We start from the raw sequence: 20,672 nt of genomic DNA, 5'->3' as shown, positions 1-20,672 counted from the left end.
GCGTAACGAGAAATCTAAGTTCGGTAGCCAACCAATTGCAGCCATTGTTTGGGCTTGGGCAAGAAAAGAAGAATTACTGAGGAACTGAAAAAGCATAGTTATCATTGCACAGAGTTGAGGACAGAGGATGACCATGTGGTTTACAAATTTGACCTTGTGTGCTTAGTGTGACCTAGTTGATACAGAATACCTAAGTGCTTCGATTCCTGTTTTACACAGCTGGAGTCAAAAGGGAGATTCTGGATATGTGAACATCAAATGATATGAAACTTCTTAATATATAAAATTCAATTCCACAATTGTGCGTGCGTATTCCTACACAATTTTTAATGCTTTCAGAGGCTCTTGGCAAATATTCCAGCACCATCTCAAGCATCTCATAAACAAATTGCTCTGTTTATTTTGTGTCGTTTGGCGATAGCTTTATGAATTTCTTCATTAGAAACAGTTTGCAGTTTTATTGTGTTGTGCTTTGGTGAATCCTCCAGATTGTGGCCATATTGTCAAATCCTTGTTGGATTCTGGTGCCTTTGATCTAAGGTTCTTTTATAAATCAGGAAACAAACACAAAACTTGTTGCATGCCGATTGTTTTATTAAGAGCTAATAAAACAGAGAGAGTGAGCAAAACAGAGACAGGGGTCTACTATTTGAGAGACAAAGGCACAAGGACTCCATCTAACATAAAACATCTATTTTTATACCAGTTAAGAAAAATTCCAATCAAATATATAGATAAGAGGCAACCGATAAGAAAGTACGCACTTCAGCCTGCTTGCAGTGTCTGATGTGTATCCATTTACTTGTATGTTCTGTTTTCTCTGCCGAGTTGGTAATTAGCAGCCATTTGTTAAGGACCTTCTCATCAAGCTCCCAGTGGTTCCTTATGTGATTTCTTAATCCAGACCCATTCACCAGGAGCCAGGGTCTGTCCTCCATCTGTTGGATCAATCCAAGCAGCAAAAGCCGGTTGGGAAACGAAAGTGACAACTTGAGTTAATTTCACCCAACTGTCTGCCGTAATGTGTATATCAGTGTCTCTGAGATCAGGTGCTCCCAGCATAGGATATCCTGTTAACACTTCAAATAGACAAAGTTTAGTTTTCTTGTTTGGGCTTGCTCTGATGCTACATATGACCATGTGAAGAGCATAGGCCATGGTGTACCTTCCTCACAATACTTAAGACAATTGTTCTTTGATGATTCCGTTCATTTGTTTGACTTATCCTGATGATGTGGAAAATGAAAAGACAACGTTCATCAGTCGACATAATCCCTGACAATCGCTGTCAGTAAAATGTGTTCCTTGATCAGAATCAATGTGACATGTCAATCCCCATCGAGGAATATCGTCCTTACTCAAGGTATTTGCTGTGTCTGTGGCAGCGGCTTTCCTTGCTGGAATAGCCTCCACCCATCTTGAAAACTCGTCCACTATTACCAGTACATCTGAGTATGCTTAACACTTTGGCTAAATAATGTTGTTCACTTGTAAGTATAAAATAGTTGGGACAGAAGAACTAATTGTGGTAGCTCTTCCGCTGTTCCAGGATTTGTTTTCTAGCACAACGTGCATACTTCAGTCATTTACTGTGCGTGTGCCCTGAACCTCGGATTCCACAACAACTGGGAGAATCTGTAGATCATCTTTTGCATTCCAATATGTCATGTAGAGTGTATTTGCTGTGCTAGATGAGGAAACAATGTAGTTGGGGCTACCAGTCTAGTGCCATATCTCCATCACTGTTTAACCTCTCACCATTCTCCATCCGGAACCTCTTTTTCTAATTGGAGCATTGAATTTGCTTCTCACGAATGTCTGCTACGTTCATCTGTGATACAGAGTTCAGCTTTGTTTCCATGATTCCAGTTGTTGGGCTCACTGTATATGCTCTCAGTCCTTCTTTTACTCTTTCCCCTGCTGGCTTTTTGCAGTTTCATCCCTGAATGCATTTCACACTTTTCCACTCCAGTCATTTTGGTGGAACTTTGACATTTTAATACAGCAACTTCTGACAGCAGTTGTATGACGTCCTTAAGTCCATGTACAAGTTGGCCATTCTTGATTGGGTTTACTACAGCAGTAAGAAATCATCTTGTCTCCAGAAGTTTCCAAAGTTTTATCAAGAATCACTGCAGATATTAGCTGATCTTCCTTCTGCCAACTTACAGGCTTCAATCAAAGCTTTTAGTTCTGCCTGTGGTGGTGGTGGGCGTTGTACCAGGAGCCTTGCTTCCTGACGCCAGCATTTCAATTTCAGAAGCAACCGTTCACATTCCTCTCTCAATCGTTGCGGAGCCATCAATGTACAGAACCGGATCTTTGGCAGAGTTAAAAACAAAAGGATCCCGTCAGTCTCCGTTTCCTTGATTTAAGGACACAAGAAGCATGTTGTGTGTTTCTCATTGATATACCGGGTAAATGATTTACCTGTATCAGGGTTCTTCATGCAATTGCAGTATGCAATCTCACCTTCAAAGTTTGAAAACTTACAGTTGTTCTTCATGAGAAGTCTCAGGGTCATCTGAGCACTTACTGTTCTTCAGCAGATTGTTGAGTGGTTGAGCAATCATTGATGAATCTGACACTAGCTTGTCAATACATGAATTAACAATGGCTTTATGGTCAGTCCTGTGTGTCTTCACTCCCTTGATCTTTAATGGAGCGAGCTGTGACATAGCTGTCAAACTTACTGTTTCATCTTTGTCATTCTCACTTGGAAGTTCAAAATTCAAAGTTCAAATGTATTATCAAAGTATGTATATCATATACAACCTTGGGATTGATCTTCTTGCAGGCAACCACAAAATAAAGAAATGCAATAGAATTCACTCTGAAGGAACACACACAAGTCTGCCATGTATCCAATGTGTGGAAGTGGACAAATCAATAGGTACATTTAATGTAAGGGAAATGTATACAATATACATCCTGAAATTATTTTTCTTCACAACCATCTTCGAAAACGGGAGTACCCAAAGAATGAATGACAGTTAAACATTAGAACCCCCAAGGCCCCTTCCCACACACAAGCAGCAACAAGATAATGAACCCCCCCCACAGCAAAAAGTCCCCAAAAGTGAGTCCATTGCTGTGGATTCCATTCAGCGCTGTGGCGAGTGAAGCCCAGTGTCTGCAGGGCAACAACTGCTCCCAAACCTGGTGGTCTGAGACCCAAGACCCCTGCACCTCCCGCCCGACGGTAGGAGTGAGAAAAGAGAGAGAAAGACCAGTCAAATGCAGGCAGACGTCGCTGAACACTCGTTCATTTTCTGCTCTCGTCCTCGATGATTTTAATCTTGCTCGACGCTTTAATCTGGCGGGGAGCAATGGAGCTGACCGTGCGTTCATCTTTTGCTATCTGGGCTTGACGCAGGATCCGCCCCAAGTGATGGCCACCTGGGCCCTATTTGCACTCTCAAGAGTCTAGTTCGCTAAATCCCCCAGGAGATCACTAAAGCACCAGATTGGTTAGTCTATTCAAAAGTTTATCATTAGAAGGCAAATTACAAGCTGTAGACTGCAGCAATCACAGTTCAGAAGTATATCTACCAGAATATCTAGTAGTTTTGTGAGCTGTCTGCAAAACATCACCATTAGTCACCAGCACCATCTTGCTCCCTTGCTCTTACTTGAGTCGACGGGGGCGGCTGTAGAGTCCCTGTCATGTTTATCCTGTAATTCCCCGGAACTCAGATGGTTCTGCTGCATCAGGAGACTATCCAACGCAGGCTCTAATTCTCCAGTGTTCAATGGTGACGTTGTATAGGGAGACTGTTCGATGTGAGCTGTAGTTCCTCGGAACTGCTTCAGAAATTTGGTGTTTTCCTGGGCAGAGCACCAGCAGTGGTGTCGCTGGAAGAGTCATTAGCAGGACCACCCACTTGAAGTTGCAGTTGTGCGTTTCCATTTTGTTTCAGTTCGCTTCGAAACTCTGGACAATACACATCGATTTTATCATGTTGTTCCACTCGTTCAGTTAATGCAAAGATTTGCTCTGTAGACATTCTATTGTCTCTATCATGTTGCTTTTGTAATTTATTGCATGTTTTGTGTTCCTTTCAATTAGGAAAAGACTTTACTTGTCCTTTTAACTCTTTCAATCACTCACACATTCAGTCAAATCAACCACACAGTCTTATCTCTAAAGCAGTAGCAGGCATTTTCTGGATCTTGTGCCTTTTTCTTAATAAACTTATCATTGTTGGTATTTTTCCTCAGACTTTTTTAATAATCTTATCAAACTTAAACTTTTCATTTAGGTAAGAGTTCTTAGTAAGTTTCATGACTGGCCATTAATTTGTGCATACTTTTTATTGCTTCGACTGCAATCTCGAAATGTTAATAGGCTGTCCTGCAACCAGAACTTTATATTTTCCTTGTGTTCCACGAGCTTGCAGGTATTTACGTTTTCTTGTCCACTCTGCTGGCTTACTCAAATGTATTATCTTTTTATCGGTGCTCCACTGCTTGTGCAAATTTAATTTTTTGATGCTCTACTGGTTTGCATACTTTTAGAACATTAGAAGATTAGAAAGTTTTTAACAAGAACAAGCCATTCAGCCCAAAATGCTTGTCAAATTCCCATTCACATAGTGTGTTGAAATAACCATCGAGATTAGATTTGAAAGTCTCCAAGGTACTACTCTCAACTACACGACTAGATAGTTTGTCCCATGTGTCCACAGCTCGCTGTGTAAAGAACTGCTTCCTGATGTTAGTCTGAAATCTGCCCGTGACCATTCTCATTGATGGATTAATCTTGAAGCAGCGGCTGGCATCCCCCTTTCTTATACCCTTAATGATTTTGAACACTTCTATCACATCTCCTCTCATTCTACATCTACCTAGGCTAAAAACATCTAATTCTTGCCATCTTTCTTCATAGTTTCTATCCTACACTGGAATGAGTCTAGTCACCCTTCTCTGAACTCTCTCCAGTGCCCTCACATCCCTCACACAATATAGCGGCCAAAATTGTACACGGTATTCAAGGTGTGGTCTCACAAGCACATAACACGGCTTAAGGAGAACGTCTCTAGACTTTAACTCCACTGGGTGCCTTATATAGACCAACATTCTATCTGACTTCCTAATCACTCTGTTCATTGTCTAGATGTTGATAGTGATGAGTATTCCAGGATGTCCAAATCCTTTGCATACAGTGCACTTTTTAACTCAAGACCCCACCCCCATTGGATATTTATATCTAATATTTCTACTTTCTATATATAATACTTTACATTTATTTGTATTAAATTTCATCTGCCGTTTATCTCCCCACATCTGGATTTTGTTTAGAACTAACTGTATTGATTCTGCTGCCTGAATGTTATCAGCCTTCCCCCCCCCCCCAATTTTGTGTCATTAACAATCTTTACTAGTTTATTTGTAAATCATTAATGAAAATTAAAAACAGCAGCAGTTCCAAAACCGGTCCCTGCAGAACCCCACTTCCAACATCTTCTAGGTGTGAAAATGATCCTCTCAGCATAACTCATTGTTTGTTTTTGAGTCAATTCTGCACCCATTCACACACCTTACCCTGAATCCCTGCCTCCTGTAATTTGATTAATAACCTCTCATGGGGGTACCTTGTGAAAAGCCTTCTGAAAATCCAAGTAAATGATATCAACCTCTCTATTGTCATCATAAATTTCAGGTGCCTCTTCATCAAACAACAACTTGGAAAAACATGATTTCCCCTTTCTGAATCCATGCTGGCTGTCTGCTACCGTGCCTGTTCTTACCAGATGCTTTTCCATCTCATTCTTTATTATTGTTTCTTACCTGCAATGCACGTTAAGCGTACTGGTCAGCTGAGGCAGGACCTCACTTTCTAAGATCTCTAAGTCACTTAAAACAACCTTATTTTTCTCTACACTTACTGACATCTTGCTAACATCTTCACAAGCAAATACTTTACCAAAATATGAGTTAAGAGTCCTTCTCTGCATAATTTAACACCCTATTATTTTTCCTAATACACTTAACCTCCTCCTTGATACACTTTAAGCTAACTAGAGTGATATAAGTCACCCTTCTTATATCCTGGGACAACATTAGCCCATTCAGGAATTTCACCAGTCTTCAATGACTTTTGGAAAATCCATGTTAAGGGTTTGTATATATCACAGACCTCTTTAAGTATCCTTGGATATATATATATATATAGAGAGAGAGAGAGAGAGAGAAAACTGAGTTACTTTAAGTATACATATATAATAGTTAACATACGTAACACAAAAAAACCCAGAAAGAAGTAGTGAGGTAGTATTCATGGGTTCAGTGTCCATTCATAAATTGAATGGCTGAGGGGAGAAAGCTGTTCCTAAATCATTGAGTGTGTTCTTTCAGGCTTCTGTACTTCCTTCCCGATGGTAACAGTGAGAAGAGGGCATGGCCTGGGTGGTGGGGATCCTTAATGATGGACGCTGCCTTCCTAAGGCACTGCTCCTTAAAGATGTCTTGGTTACTACAAAGGCTGGTACCCATGATGGAGCTGAGTAATTTTAGGAGATTCTGCAACTTATTTCGATCATGTGCAGTAACACCACTCCCCCCAACACCAGATGGTGATGTAGCCAGTCAGAATGCTCTCCACAGTACACTTGTAGAAGTTTTTGAGAGTTTTAGTTGACAAACCGAAGTTACTCAAACCCCTAATGAAATATAGCGCTGTCTTGGAAGTGTAACAGTTTCAGACAAAGTTCAGTGCAGGTAGACAATACAGAGTAAGGTTATAATGAGGTACATTGTGAGGTCAAGAGTCCATCTTATCACATGAGGGAATCATTCAGTAGTCCAATTAACAGCAGGATAGAAGCTGTCCTTGAACCTTTTGTATCCTTTTGCCCAATGGGAGAAGGTGGGTGGGTCTTTGATTTTGCAGACTGCTTTACCGAGGCAGCGAGAAGTTTGGCATTGCGTGCTTGCTTTTTGTTTCTATCCATCCAGGCATAAACCCCAGAGCTTTGTTAACCTTTTCTTTAATTAAGTTATTAAGCTGCGGGATAGTTGTTGGTGATCTTCTTTCAATCATCAATTCCCCACTTCCCTCGCCCCCTCTATAATATCCACCTGCTTACACAATGCAGGTAGTATAGTGTAACACATAAAAAACTGGAAGAACTCAGTGGGTCGGGCAGCATCTATGGAGGGAGATAAGTTATCTTTTGGGTCGAGACCCTTCATTAGGTCTGGAATGAGAGATGGCCAGAATAAAAGGTGGAGGGAAGAGGTGCAGCAAGAGCTTGCAGATGAGAGTTGGATCCAAGTGAGGATGGTAATAGGTAGATGGGGAAGGGGTGACAACGGAGGCGATGTCAGAAGCTGCAAGGTGATAGGTGGAAGTGACAAAGGTCTGAAGAAGATGGACTCTGATAGGTGAAGACAGTGGACAATGAAGTAAAGGGAATGAGGGGACCTAGAGGGAGAAATGTGTGACTGAGCAGGTGGGTGGGGAGTGGAAAAGGAGATGGAAGGGTTGAAGAGGCCAGTGGGATAAAGGAAAAAAAGGAGTGAAGGGAGTAGTATATATGTTGCTTTGCATTCAAAACTTACACAGGGAACATGGAATAAAACATCTTACTCAGGCAAACTTGGATCTTATGTCCACTGCGGAATTAAATAATCGTTTTCGAAAGACAGCTGGAAATGCAGCTGAGAGAATGATACCTACCAGATTTCCACTCCCTCAACTGGTTCCATCTGCCAACATCTCTCCAGTTTTCAACTTCGTTACTGATCACATTCCAACACTGGTAGCCCTTCGTGTTTCTGCCAATTGCCTTCAAGCAGCTGTCTTTCCTTCACCAGGTTCTATCTGTGTTAGTTTTGTCCGCCTTCATCTTTCACCCACCTGCTTCTGTCTCTCAGCTCCAACCTACCCCCTCCAATCTGCCCATCTACCCTCCAGACTTCAGCTGTCATCAATCCAGCAATCACCCCAAAACACCGGCAGTTTCTTTTCACCCCACAGTTGCTGCATGACCAAATGAATTCCTCCAGTAGATTATTTGTTTTTGTTGAGATAATAACCTACAGAATGAAGACGAAAGAGCCAGGAGACCCATCTCCTTTCTTTACAGTACCGATGAAGGGTTTTGACTCGAAACGTCAACTGTTCATTCCCCTCCTTAGATGCTGCCTGACCTGCTGAGTTATTCCAACAGTTTGTGTGTGTGCACAGGCCTGAGATTGTTCTAGCAGAAGGGAGCATTGATTCAGTGGACTGAATGGCTTCCTTCTGTGTAAAATGATTCTATTATTTCAGTACTGAAACACTGTGATTAATTGTTTGGATGGTTTGAATTGTTGCAGGAAATTGGGGAATGACTTGTGTTGGTGTTGACAGACAGTCAGGCAGGTGATGATGATTGTGCAGCCTCATGCTCCAGTCAGATAATCTTGTGTCCTTCTGAGAACTGTTTGCAACTGCACCGTTGAATTTTGAGCAGCACTCTTGCATATTCTGTGAAGTTCATCTTGCACAAGCCCATTGAACCTCAGCATTGATAGTTCCCTTCCCATCTGTCTGGCTTGTATTCAAACACAAACCCTGAGATGAAAAGGCCACTTTTGCCAACCAAAGCCTCACCCAGTCACAAGAGTAATGAACAATTGCATAAAGTAATGATCATTTTCCTGCTGTTCACTTTGATTTGTAACTGATTGTGTTTTTTTTCCCTCTTTCCCTCCTCGTGCCGGGGTAGGAGTTTCCTCGGGTAAGTACATCATTTAAGTCGATGTTCATGTGAGCCTGGATGCTGTAACTCTGTGTTAATTGCACCAGTCTGTGAGTGAGTAATTGCATATACATATGTGTTGAATGCTTAAAACGATATTTTGCACTCCTGTGGCTCTAATGCATAAACGGTTCATGTGCTCACGTTCATTAATCAATGTGAGATGATACCTGTTGAAAACTGCTTTTAAGAATATGGGAGTTCTTTTAGAAAATGAGTTAAAATAGTCCACACCAAGGTAAAATTGGTCATCGGTCATCCGCTCTCATTTGGCGTCTTATTTATATTATATTTGTTATTGTATTTTTTTTAAATCTCGCAACTTGACTTTAAAACAGCCCTCTGAAACAGAGGCTTTGGAAGCATTCTGATAATGTTACCTTTCTCTAGACCAGAGCTCTATAATTGATGTCAAAAAAACACTTTAAAATCTTATTTGCATTTTTAAAAATTCAGTTTCAAATAAAACCATTGTATTTTACACTTATCAGCCACTGTCAACATTAAAACTATGCCGCCTTTCAGAGACGCCCAACCAGGTATTTCACTCAGGGTGAGTGACAGCTCCAATGGCAATAATAATTATGAACCCTCGTTAACTCATATCAGAGCCATTTCAATTCACATTATGAGATCTACATTGAAAATGAAATATGCTATCCCAAAGAAGGAATTTGCTTTCAAATGTGTATTTTTGCAGAACCTGAACCTAAAGAGCTGTTGCCTCAGCACCAATGAACGGGTTCAATCCTGACTGTGTGGAATGATAAGGTCATAGAAAAGTATAGGACAGAAACAGGCTCTTCGGCCCATCTAGTCGGTGCTGAACCATTTAAACTGCTTACTTCTGTCGACCTGCACTGGGACTATAGCCCTCTGTACCCCTACCATCCATATCCCTATCCAATCTTCTCTTAACCGTTGAGATTGAGCTTGCATGCACCCCTTGTACTGGCAGCTCATTCCACACTCTCACCACCCTCTGAGTGAAGAAGTTTCTTTTCATGTTCCCCTTAAAATTTTCACCTTTCACTCTTAACCCATGATCTATGTGTGAGGTCCCACCCAGTTTCAGTGGAAAAATCTTGCTTGCATTTACCCTATCTGTACCCCTCATAATTTTATATACCTCTATCAAATCTTCTCTCAAACTTCTACACTCTAAAGAATAAAGTCCTAGTCAGTTCAATCTTTCCTAATAACTTAGGTCCTCCAGACCTGACAACATCCTTGTAAATTTTCACTGTACTCTTTCAACCTTGTTTGCACGTTTCCTGTAGGTTGATGACTAAAACTGCACACAATACTCCAAATTAGGCCTCACCAATGTCTAATGCAACTTCAACATAACATCCTATCTCTTGTACTCAATACTTTGATTTATGAAGGCCAATATGCCAAACGCTTTCATTATGACCCTACCTATCTGTGACTCTATTTTCAATGAATTATGGACCTGTATTCCCAGATCCCTTTGTTCTGCCACACAATACCCAACCATTCATTGTGTAAGATCTACCCTGGTTGGTCCTACTGAAGTGCAAGACCTCACACTTGTCTGCATTAAATTCCATCTGCCATTTTTCAACCCATTTTCCAGCCGGTCCAGCTCCCTCTGCAAGCCATGATAGCTGTCCTCGCGTCCGCTACACCCTTAATCTTGTTGTCATCTGCAAACTTGCTGATCCAGTTGACCACATTATCATCCAGATCATTCATATGGAAGACAAACAACAATGGGCCCAGCAGTGATCAGTGTGGCACTCCACTAGTCTAAGGCCTCCAGTCAGAGAGGCAACCATCTACTACCTCTATAAGATTGGTTGGACATGACCTAGAATGCACAGAGCCATGCTGCCTATCCTTATTCAGTTCATGTCTATCCAAATAATTGTATATCTGGTCCCTTAGAAAACCTTCCAATAACTTCCCATTAGTTTCCTGGTTTATTTTTAGAGCTTTTCTTGAACAGTGGAACATCTTTTGCTCTCCTCCAACCTTCTGGAACCTCACTTGTTGTTAAAGATGATTTAAGTATCTCTGCTAGGGCCCTGGCTCCTAAGTAAATACAAATGCAAAATAAAAATTAAGATCTCCCCCATCTCTTTTGGCTCCACACATTGATTACCATTCTGATCTTCCAGAGGATTAATTTTGTCCCTTGCAATCCTTTTGCTCTTAACACATCTGTGGAATTCCTTGGGATTCTCCTTCAACTTGTTTACTAGGGCAACCTCGTGCCTTTTAGCCCTCCTGATTTCTTTATTAAATGTTCTCTTGCATTTCTTATACTCCATAAGCACCCCATTTGTTCCTATCTGCATATACCTGCTGTGCACCTCCTTTTTTCTTAACCAGGGTTTCAATAACTCTGGAAAACCAAGTCACCCCACAACTGTTATCTTTACCTTTTATTCTAAAAGGCAAATACAAGCTTTGTACTCCCAAAATTTCACTTTGGAAGGCCTCCCACTTACCAAGTACACTTTTGCCAGAAAACAGCCTCTCCTAATCCACACTTGCCATATCCTTTCTGAAACGATCAATATTGGCTTTGCTCCAATTTAGAATTTCAACCTGCAGACCTGACCTATCTTTGAACATTGACTTCTCTAATTTCCGTTAATGCCCCTCCTCCCCTTCTTAACCCATCCCTGACATATTTAGTTGTTGTTTTTTCTCTCTCTCTCTGCCCATCACTCTGCCTGTTCTCCATCTCCCTCTGGTGCTTTCCCCCCCCAACTTCTTTCTCCCGAGGCCTCCCGTCCCATGATCCTTTCCCTTCTCCAGCTCTCTATCACTTTTGCCAATCACATTCCAAATCTCTTAGTATCTCTCCTTTCAGTTAGACCTGACGAAGGGTCTCGGCCCAAAACGTCGACAGTGCTTCTCCTTATAGATGCTGCCTGGCCTTCTGCGTTCCACCAGCATTTTGTGTGTGTTGTCTATCTTTTTCCATATTTACTTTGAAACTAATGGCATTATGATCACTAGATACAAGGTGTTCCCCTACACAAACTTTTGTCACCTGCCTAAGAGCAGATCACACATTCTCTCATTTGGAATTCCACATAGTGATGAAGGAAGCTTTCCTGAACACATATCATGAACTCTATCCCATCAAGTCCTTTTACAATATGGGAATCCCAGTCAATATGTGGAAAGTTAAAATAACCGACTATAACAACCTTATTTTTCTTGCAACATTCTGCAACCTCTCAACAAATTTGTTCCTCTAAATCCCTGGATCTGTTCGGTGGCCTGTAATATAACCCCATTAATGGGTCACACCTTTCTTACTTCTCAGTTCCACCCATAACGCCCCACTAGACGAGTTCTCCATCTGTCACAACTGAGCACTGCCGTGATATTTTTGCTACGTTCTCTGTATGACCTCGTGGGATTCCTCTAGGTATTCTGGTTTCCTCACACAACCTAGAAGTGCATACTAGTAGGTTAACTGGCTGTGTAAGTGGCCCCTAATGTTGCACGGGAGTGGTGAAATCTGGGATCAATTAATGTGAATGGGTGATTAATTGTTGGTGTAGACATGATGGCTAAAGGACCTGTTGCCTACATGCAATACTGGTAGCTTAAAAAGACATAGACATTTCCCGTATTTGAATGTCTCTGTTCTATTAGATAGTTAGACGAGTGATATTGCTGGGTGAGATAGCAACTAGAGAATGAAGGACAAATGGATAACATGGTGACCAGTTGCACCTACCAGGGTTTATACTGTTCTACAAATGTTTTGGCTTCCAAGTCAAAGAAAGCAAAGATATGGAAAATGCTGGCTATGCATTGAGGGTGGAGAGCAGTAAAGAAGGGTAATGGTGCTGGTAGGGCCATTCAAGGGATTACTGCAAAAGGCTGTCAGCCAGAACAGGTGCACTTCTTTTCAATGCTGACTGAGCTAACAAGTACTTCTATAGTTATGGCGGGAAGTCGACCTTTTGGTCCATCTCATCAATACCACACCCCAACAGTCCCATTCCTCTTGGCTTATTCCCCTTTTAAACATAGAACTTGTTCTTTTGGAGGTGCACATACCACTCTCTCTTGAAAGTTCTCAATGATGCTGTGAACTTTAAATCTGTGTCCCCATTGTCCTTCAACCATCTTTTGTTGGGCACAGCTTTCCTTTCTTTACCCCATCCAAACCAGTAATCAATTTCTGGACCTGTGTCTCCTATTTTTGGGCCAGTGCTTCTGCGATATGCTGAGATACCAGTACGAATACAGCTTTAAAGGTTTTAATGGCTGGAATTTTGCAAATAAGATGGTTATTTATTTGTTTTGTGTGTGAAGTCTGTGTAAATGAGTAAACAAATGCAAGGGAGGGGAAATGACAGCATTCGGTGGTTGGGAAGAAGTTGGAGTCCATTGTTAAGAATGAGGTTTTGGTTTAGATAGATAGATACTTTATTGATCCCAAAAGAAGTTACAGTGTCACAGTAGCATTACAAGTAGACAGGTATAGATAGTAGGAGAGAAGTAGAAAGAATAAAAAGTAAGTTACCACAAACAATCTAACAGGAGGGGGTCATCACTTGGAGGCACATGATAAAATAGGCTGTAGTCAGCATAGTTTCCTTAAGGGAATGTCTTCCCTGACAATTCTGTTGGAATTCTTTGAGGAAATAACAGGCAGGATAGACAAAGGAAAGTCAGTGGGTGTTGTTTAATTAGCTTTTCAGAAGGCCTTTGACAAGTTGCCAGACATGAAACTATTTAACAAGATAAGGTGTGATGGGATTACAGGAAAGATGGTAGCATGGTAGAAGACTGGCTGACTGGCAGGAGGCAAAGACTGGGAATAAAGGGGGCCTTTTCTTGTTGAATGCCATTGATCAGTGGTGTTCCATGGGGGTCAATGTTGGTACCACTTCTTTTCACATGTCAATGATTTGGATGATGGAATTGATGTCTCTGTGACCAAGTTTGCAGACGATGAGAAGACAGGTGGAGCTGTAAGTAGTGTTGAAGAAGCAGATGGTCTGCAGAAGGACTTAGACAGATTAAGAGAATGGCAAAGAAGTGACAGATGGAATATAGTGTAAGGAAGTGTGTGGTTATACACTTTGGTAGAAGGAAAAAGGCATAGATTATTTTCTAAACACAGGGAAAAAAAAATCAAAAGTCAGTTGCAATGTGTCTTGGGAGTCTTTGTGCAGGATTCCCTGAGGGTTAACTTGTAGGGTGACTCAGTGGTAAGGAAGGTAAATGCGATGTTAGCATTCATTTTGAGAGGACTAGAATATAAAATCAAGAATGTAATGCCGAGGCTTTAAATGACATCAGTCTGATCGCACTTGGAGTATTGTGAGCAGTTTTGGGCCCCTTATCTATGAAAAGGTGGGCTGGAATTAGAAAGGGTCCAGAGACGGTTACCAGTAATAGTTCCAGGAATGAAAGGGTTAACATGAAGAGCGTTTGGTGGCTCTGAGCCTCTGCTCACTGGAGTTTAGAAGAATGAGGGAATATCTCATTGAAACCTCTCGAATATTGAAAGGCCTAGACAGAGTGGATTTGGAGAGAACGTTTCTTATAGGGAGTATAGGACCAGAAGGCACAGCCTCAGAATAGAGAGATGTTCATTTAAAATGGAGATGAGGAGGAATTTCTTTAGCCAAAGGGTGGTGGAGCCAGGCAGCTGTGGAGGCCAAGTCATTGTGTATATTCAAACTGGAGGTTGATAGGTTCTTAATTAGTCAGGGCGTCAAAGGTTGCAGGGAGAAGGCAGGAGAATTGGGTTGACAGAGATAATAAAAATCAGCCATAATGGAATGGCAGGGAAGACTCGATGGGTGAATAGGCTAATTCAGCTTCTATGTCTTATGGTCTTATAGTGTTTGTTGGTGTGTAGTGAATGCTGGTTAGAATACCCAGTGCTGAATTAGACCTTCCTCTGTGTTGCTATGAAGATCAATGCAAGGAAGTCTCTCCACACTTTTTTGCTTGGCTTGCTTTCCACTGCTCTCAAATCTCATTACAGCAAACAACTAGCCTCCAGCAGTCAAATCAGTTACAACTTCTTAAATTATGACATTGGAGCCTCCAAGCAGTGGGAAATTGGTTATACAGTTTAGCAGAAGCGTGGACAGAAATTTGAGGCAATAAATTGGACTTCCATTTGCAACAATACTCTAACTCTGCATTCCAGAAATTAATTGCATGTTAATATGAAGTCTATTCTTTGAAAACTAATGGATTGGAACTTGGAGTAGATAGAATGGGTATGAATTCATTTATTAGAAAGCTTTTCCTTTATATTCGTGAATAATCTGACCCCAGACATAATCCCTCTCTACTTCACCGTGAGAGTGCATCCACTTTGCACAGCATGTAATTAATTTCATTAAAAATGTCACTGTGTGTTATTTATTTACTTATTATTTATTTTGCAAATCTGGTCCTGTTGTTATGATGATGAACAATCTTGAGATCTAGCTTGCCTGAATTTAAATTTCAAAATTAATCACTCTCTTTTCCACCCTTTCTGGTCAATACTTGATGAAAGGTGAAGTGGATTAACTGTGTCATTATATATGTTGGTCTCACCGACATGGGAGCAGGTTTGAATATAATTCTGATGTTGATCTGGTTAAGGTAATCTATTGTTACCTATCAATCTTTGCTTTTATTGAAATTGGCCCAAACTTTGCTGTGGAAATAGCAGCAAGAGAACAGAGCTCAGCATTACCAATGCACAAATCAGCAGAGAAGTACCCCCTGAATAATAGATCATTAAGTTGCTACCCGATGGCAGGATGGAAGCATTACTCAGCTCCACTTGCCTGGAGCATGGATGCAGGGACTAGAGTTTGAATTCCACCATGCCAGCCATGAAATCTAAATGCACGGATATAATTAAATCTGGAATTCGAATGCATGCAGAATGAAGCGGCCGTACCTGACTGAAACGTGAAGGACATAGAAGTGACAATATGATGTACTGACTCAGAGCGTAAAAGGGGTCAGTGTTGTCAAATTGACTCAATATTTTCAAAAGAGTCAATGTTTGTCAATTGCTTTACTTTGGATATAGTAGTTATTGATATTCAGCAATATGTAAAGATCCGTCAAATGATAGCGAAGAAGCCGAGAGAGGGTATGTAAATTTAGATAAAATGAAAATGTAGATTACATAGCAGAGGGATCTGGGAGGTAAGATTTAAAAGTCTTTGAAAACAATATCATCTACAGGTGGGAGAGAACAAAATATTGCAATGAGTGACACACAGAAAGTGCTGGAAGAACTCACCAGGTTGGGCAGCATCTGCGGAGGGGAATAAACGGTTGACATTACAGGCAGAGTCTCTCCACCATTTTGTGTGTGTTGCTGAAGATTTCTAGCATCTGCAGACTCGCTTGTGTCTATGATGAGCTGGAGTATGTGGCTGCGGGAGTCACAGGAGCGACATGAGGTGACTTTGAACCTGGGTCAACCTTGCTGAGGCTGTGTTCTGTATTTCACATCGGCGTCTGTATTCTGGGAACGTAGCTGGTTCAGAGAAGGATAACTCCTGAACTTGGAAAGCTGTGCGGTGAGCACACCCTGGGGTATTGCAGTCTGACAACAAAAGATAAACATAAAAGAGGACATGAGAGTTTAGACAGCTGTAGAAATTGGATCCAGGTTAAACATTGTCTAAGCACAGATTTTTGAATGAGGTATGTAGGTAAATATAAATGCATCAAAAACAAACATCAAAATCAGGGTGATACTTTCAATGTTGAAACTGCTACATGAAGACGTTTTGGAAGCCAAATAGAGATACAGTGCACATAATAAATAAGGTACTGGGGAATGTTGATGAGCAGAGGGACCTTGGGGATCAAGTCCATAGTTCGCTAAAAGCAGCAATGCAGGTTGATATGGAATGGTGAAGAAGGCATGTGGCATGTTTTCCTTCAGAGGATGGGGATTAGCAGATGAACGTTGGGACATTAGATTTCAACTTTACAAAACACTGCCTAGATAGGTGTAGGGATAAACTAGGATACTACAGACCGGTAGGGCAGCTATTGAAAAAATTCTCAGGATGGCATTTGTTATCATTTGGAAAGCCAGAGATTGATCTGTCAGTCAACACAGCCTTCTGCAAGGGAAGCCCTGTGAAGGGTCTCGGCCTGAAACATTAACTGGTTATTCACCACCATAAATGCTGAGTAACTTGTTGAGTTCCTCCAGAATTTTGTGCTTGTTGCTCAAGATGTCCAACATCTACAGTCTCTCGTTCACAAATCGGATCGAGTTTTTCGAGGAAGTAAGCAAGAAGCAAGCTCTGCGTTGACCATAGCAAAGTTTTGGACAAGATCCAGCAATATAGACTGCTTCACATGGGATCCAAGTTATTTTGGAAAACTGATTCCCAAATTGGCATGGTGGTGGGTTGCTTCGCTGACAAAGTTTGTAACCAGTGTTGTACTACAGGGATTGGTGTTGCGACCTTCATTGTGTGCCATTTTTTAAATGGCTTGCATGAGAATGTCTGTGATCCGACAAGAAAGTTTTCTGACAATACTAAGATAGTGAAGGTGGTTGCCAGCAATGTAGAGGGACATGGATCATCTGAAAAGTTGAGTGGAGCAGTGGCAGTTGTAAAATAATCCAGACAAATTTGGGTTCTCTCGTGCTGGCAGAACACAAACAGTAAACCTTAGAATTGTTGATATACAGAAGGACCTCGAGATGCAAGGTTAAAGTTGCCTAAAAATGTCAACATAGGTAAATAGGGTAGTGAAGAAGGCATTCAGCTTGCCTGCCTTCCTTGGCAGAGTTATTGAGTTATTTTGGATTTATGAATGCCTCAGTATTTATACTTAAAAATCATGTGTATGTAAAAAAAATAGTGGGAAATTTAGGTGTGAAGCTATAAAATTAGTAGTTTATTATAATAATATGTATTATAAAATACAGACTGCCCTTCTGCCCAAAAGCCTGAGGATAATCGAAGCTTTGTACAAGTTCACATTCTGAGCCAGGGCTCAGCATTTCAGCACAAACCATTGAATACCCTGCACAACAATTTTTTTCAGAAGTGTTGCTTCCTCAGAATTTCTTTTCGTTTATGATAGACTGCTTGAAGATGAACACAAATATAATTTCAGACTTCTTGTATCACATAGGAATTTGGAGAAACAACAAATTAAATTTAATGAATATACTGTGTTTAATTGCATAATGGTGCTGATGCTTTGCAATAGTTCAACTAAGTTAAAAATACTTTGTTAATGATTTTCATTTGTACTCAGTGTCTGAGGCTCCTCACTTAAGTATCCAACATTAATTCGCCAACGTTGATGGATTCCAGTTGCCCTGGTATCTTTTCTCCATGACCGCAATGTCCTGGTGAAACCTTTCACCGTGCTCGTCACTGACAGCACCAAGATTTGTGGGGAAGAAGTCTAAATGGGAATGCTGAAAATGAATCTTTAGTGGCATGTTGCACTTCATGGTTTTATGCGCTGGAAACATGCTTCCAACCAGCTGCATATAGTTTGGTGCTCTGTAGATGCCGAGAAAAATTTCAACAACTTCCTTGAATGCCTTCCATGTGATTTTCTCCGGTCCCACTAGAAATTCTTCAAATTGCCTGTCATTGATGACCTGTTTGATTTGTGGATCAACAAAAATGCTTTCCTTAATCTTGGCATCAGTTATTCTGGGAAGCATCTGTCTCAAATATCAAAATCCTTCATAGAAATGTTGTGCCTGGTGATAGCAAATTCCATCTTTACATTCCTGAACCCAATAATTATTACTGAAACCTGTCCTGCCATGCAGCAGCCACACCGCCTAAGCATACCCAAGCATACCTGAACAAGATAGGAAACTTTTGAGCTTACATTGTAGGCAACATTTTAATTGACTTAAATTATGAATTGAAATAATAAATGTAAGTGATTTCAAAAAATGGTGCATGATAGGGAAATTTCACAGTGATTTTCATGATCAGTAGCCCAAATTCATAAGGTATACCTAAAGGTATTCAGGAAGCAAAATCCTTGTTGTCCAGTGGTATCTGTTAATGTTCCCGGAAGATGCTTCAGCAGGTTTATCACTGTAGTACAAGGCTGTGAGTGGACCAGAATACATTGCTTTTCAAAACCGAACACAACACAAGCTGAGAAGCTGTTCTCTGTTCATCCACTCCACTCCTCCTCAGCTCCATGGAGAGTATTTGAAGAATACATCTCCTTTATTCAATCACCTCTCCCTGCTTGAACGTTCCTGAATAGGTGCCGGTTAACTTGTTGCACTCATTGGGATACTCTTTTAGCATTGGGAGAGCCGTAGAGGAGCACACAAAAATAGAAAGCCTTGGAAATACTCAGGGAGACCTCCAGTGGCCCTGATGGCTTCCTTGCAAGGGGTGCATCCAGCTGCATTTTTAAGAAGCATTCACATTTGAACACTCCACATTAAGAAGTTAGAGCTGGAACTGGATGAACCCCATTTGGAAGGCTGAGCAGGTGATGGATAGAACATACAGAGAATGAGTTACACCCAAGGTGCAGGCACAGGAATCTAGGTGACAGCCAGGAAGGGGAAAGGGGTTGAACAGCCAGTGCAGTGCAAAGTACCCTTGTGACCAACACTCCCCTCAACAAATGGTAATCGGTTTAAGATGGCGCTACTGAAGGCAAGCGACAGCTCACCGGTAATTCGAAAGGCAAGAAATTTGACTGAAAACATTATTAATGACACCTTTTCTGAAGTAAATTGTGGTAAATTATCACTGCAAGCAATGAAGAGGTGAGTTTAAATGAAGCTGATTGGAGGGATGAGCCATGCTGATGTGTTGCAAAACCAAAGCATACTGTGCTCGAGTCGCAGATGGACTTGGAGTGAGCAATTCGGAGAGGAGGAACTGAGGTAGAGGAGTTTAAATGCCCATCCAACTAACCTGGGTGTGAAGTTGGATCACTCTAAGCGCCAAGCCGATTTGAAAGGTTGAGAATGGATTTGGGTTGGGCCATGACGTCTAGGCCCAGGCCATATTGCTGGGCAGTGAGGTCAAGGCCTGGAACATATTGCTAAGTGGTGAGAGCTAGGCCTGGAGCATATTGATGCAGAGCAGCCCTGGTCCTAACGTTGTTTGCACAATTAAAACACAGGCCCAGATAAACTGGAAAGGCAGGTTATCAGGCCTGGAGATGAGGGTTGGGCTGATTCCACGCTGAGGCTTTGAGGCTGCTGTGGCTGCTGTGCTTCATTTCTGCGAGCCTTATGGTGATTTCCCCTGCTAATATGTGAACTGAGACTGAGGCTTTGGGCCTACTCCGGGCTGCTCTGGGCATTTGGATCTGAGGACTCAATATGGTTCAGAATGCTGTTGCTCACTTTTATTGTTTGCATGATTTGTGTTTTTTTTTTCTCTTTCTCTGCACATTGGGTGTTGGTCTTTATTTTTAAATTGGGTTCTTTTTGGTGTCTTGCTTTGTGGCTGCCTGTAAGCAGACAAATTTCATGGTTATATAATTTATACATAATCTGATGATAAACGTACTTTGAATTTTTGAACCTCTGGATACTGTTGGGGGGGGGATCATCTATCAGAGGAAAGTCACAGTCATTTCATTTCAGCACTGAGTCTGGCTCTGATTCAGAAGGGAAGGAAGGGAGAAAGGGTGAGCTATGGTGATAGGGGATTCATTAGTTAGGGCAACAGAAAGGAGGTTCTGTGGATGAGAATGAGATTCCCAGATGGCATATTGTCTCCCAGGTGCCAGGATCCAGGACATCTTGGATCGAGTCCTTGGTATTCTTAAGTGGGAGGGTGAGGAGCTAGAGGTCATGATCCATGTAGGTACCAATGACATAGGTAGGAAGAGTGACGAGGTTCTGCTCAGGGAGTTAGGTGCTATATCAAAGGGAAGAACCTCCAGGGTTGTAATCTCAAGAATACTACCCGT

General features: G+C 41.4%; 1 protein-coding gene across 1 annotated transcript in view; it reads left to right on the top strand.

Annotated features, from left to right (window-relative positions):
- Window positions 1-20,672, top strand: part of LOC132407260 (probable voltage-dependent N-type calcium channel subunit alpha-1B) — a 547,279-nt gene that overhangs the window by 376,905 nt on the left and 149,702 nt on the right. The window contains exon 25 of the mRNA XM_059993521.1: window positions 8,715-8,726. Within this exon, the coding sequence (XP_059849504.1) occupies window positions 8,715-8,726 (12 nt within the window). The remainder of the gene's footprint in view (window positions 1-8,714; window positions 8,727-20,672) is intronic.

The sequence above is a fragment of the Hypanus sabinus genome, chromosome 18 (genome assembly GCF_030144855.1).
Source record: "Hypanus sabinus isolate sHypSab1 chromosome 18, sHypSab1.hap1, whole genome shotgun sequence".
Classification (NCBI taxonomy): Eukaryota; Metazoa; Chordata; class Chondrichthyes; order Myliobatiformes; family Dasyatidae; genus Hypanus; species Hypanus sabinus.
Note: the sequence above shows the minus strand (reverse complement) of the source record. Positions and strands in the feature narration are given on the sequence as shown.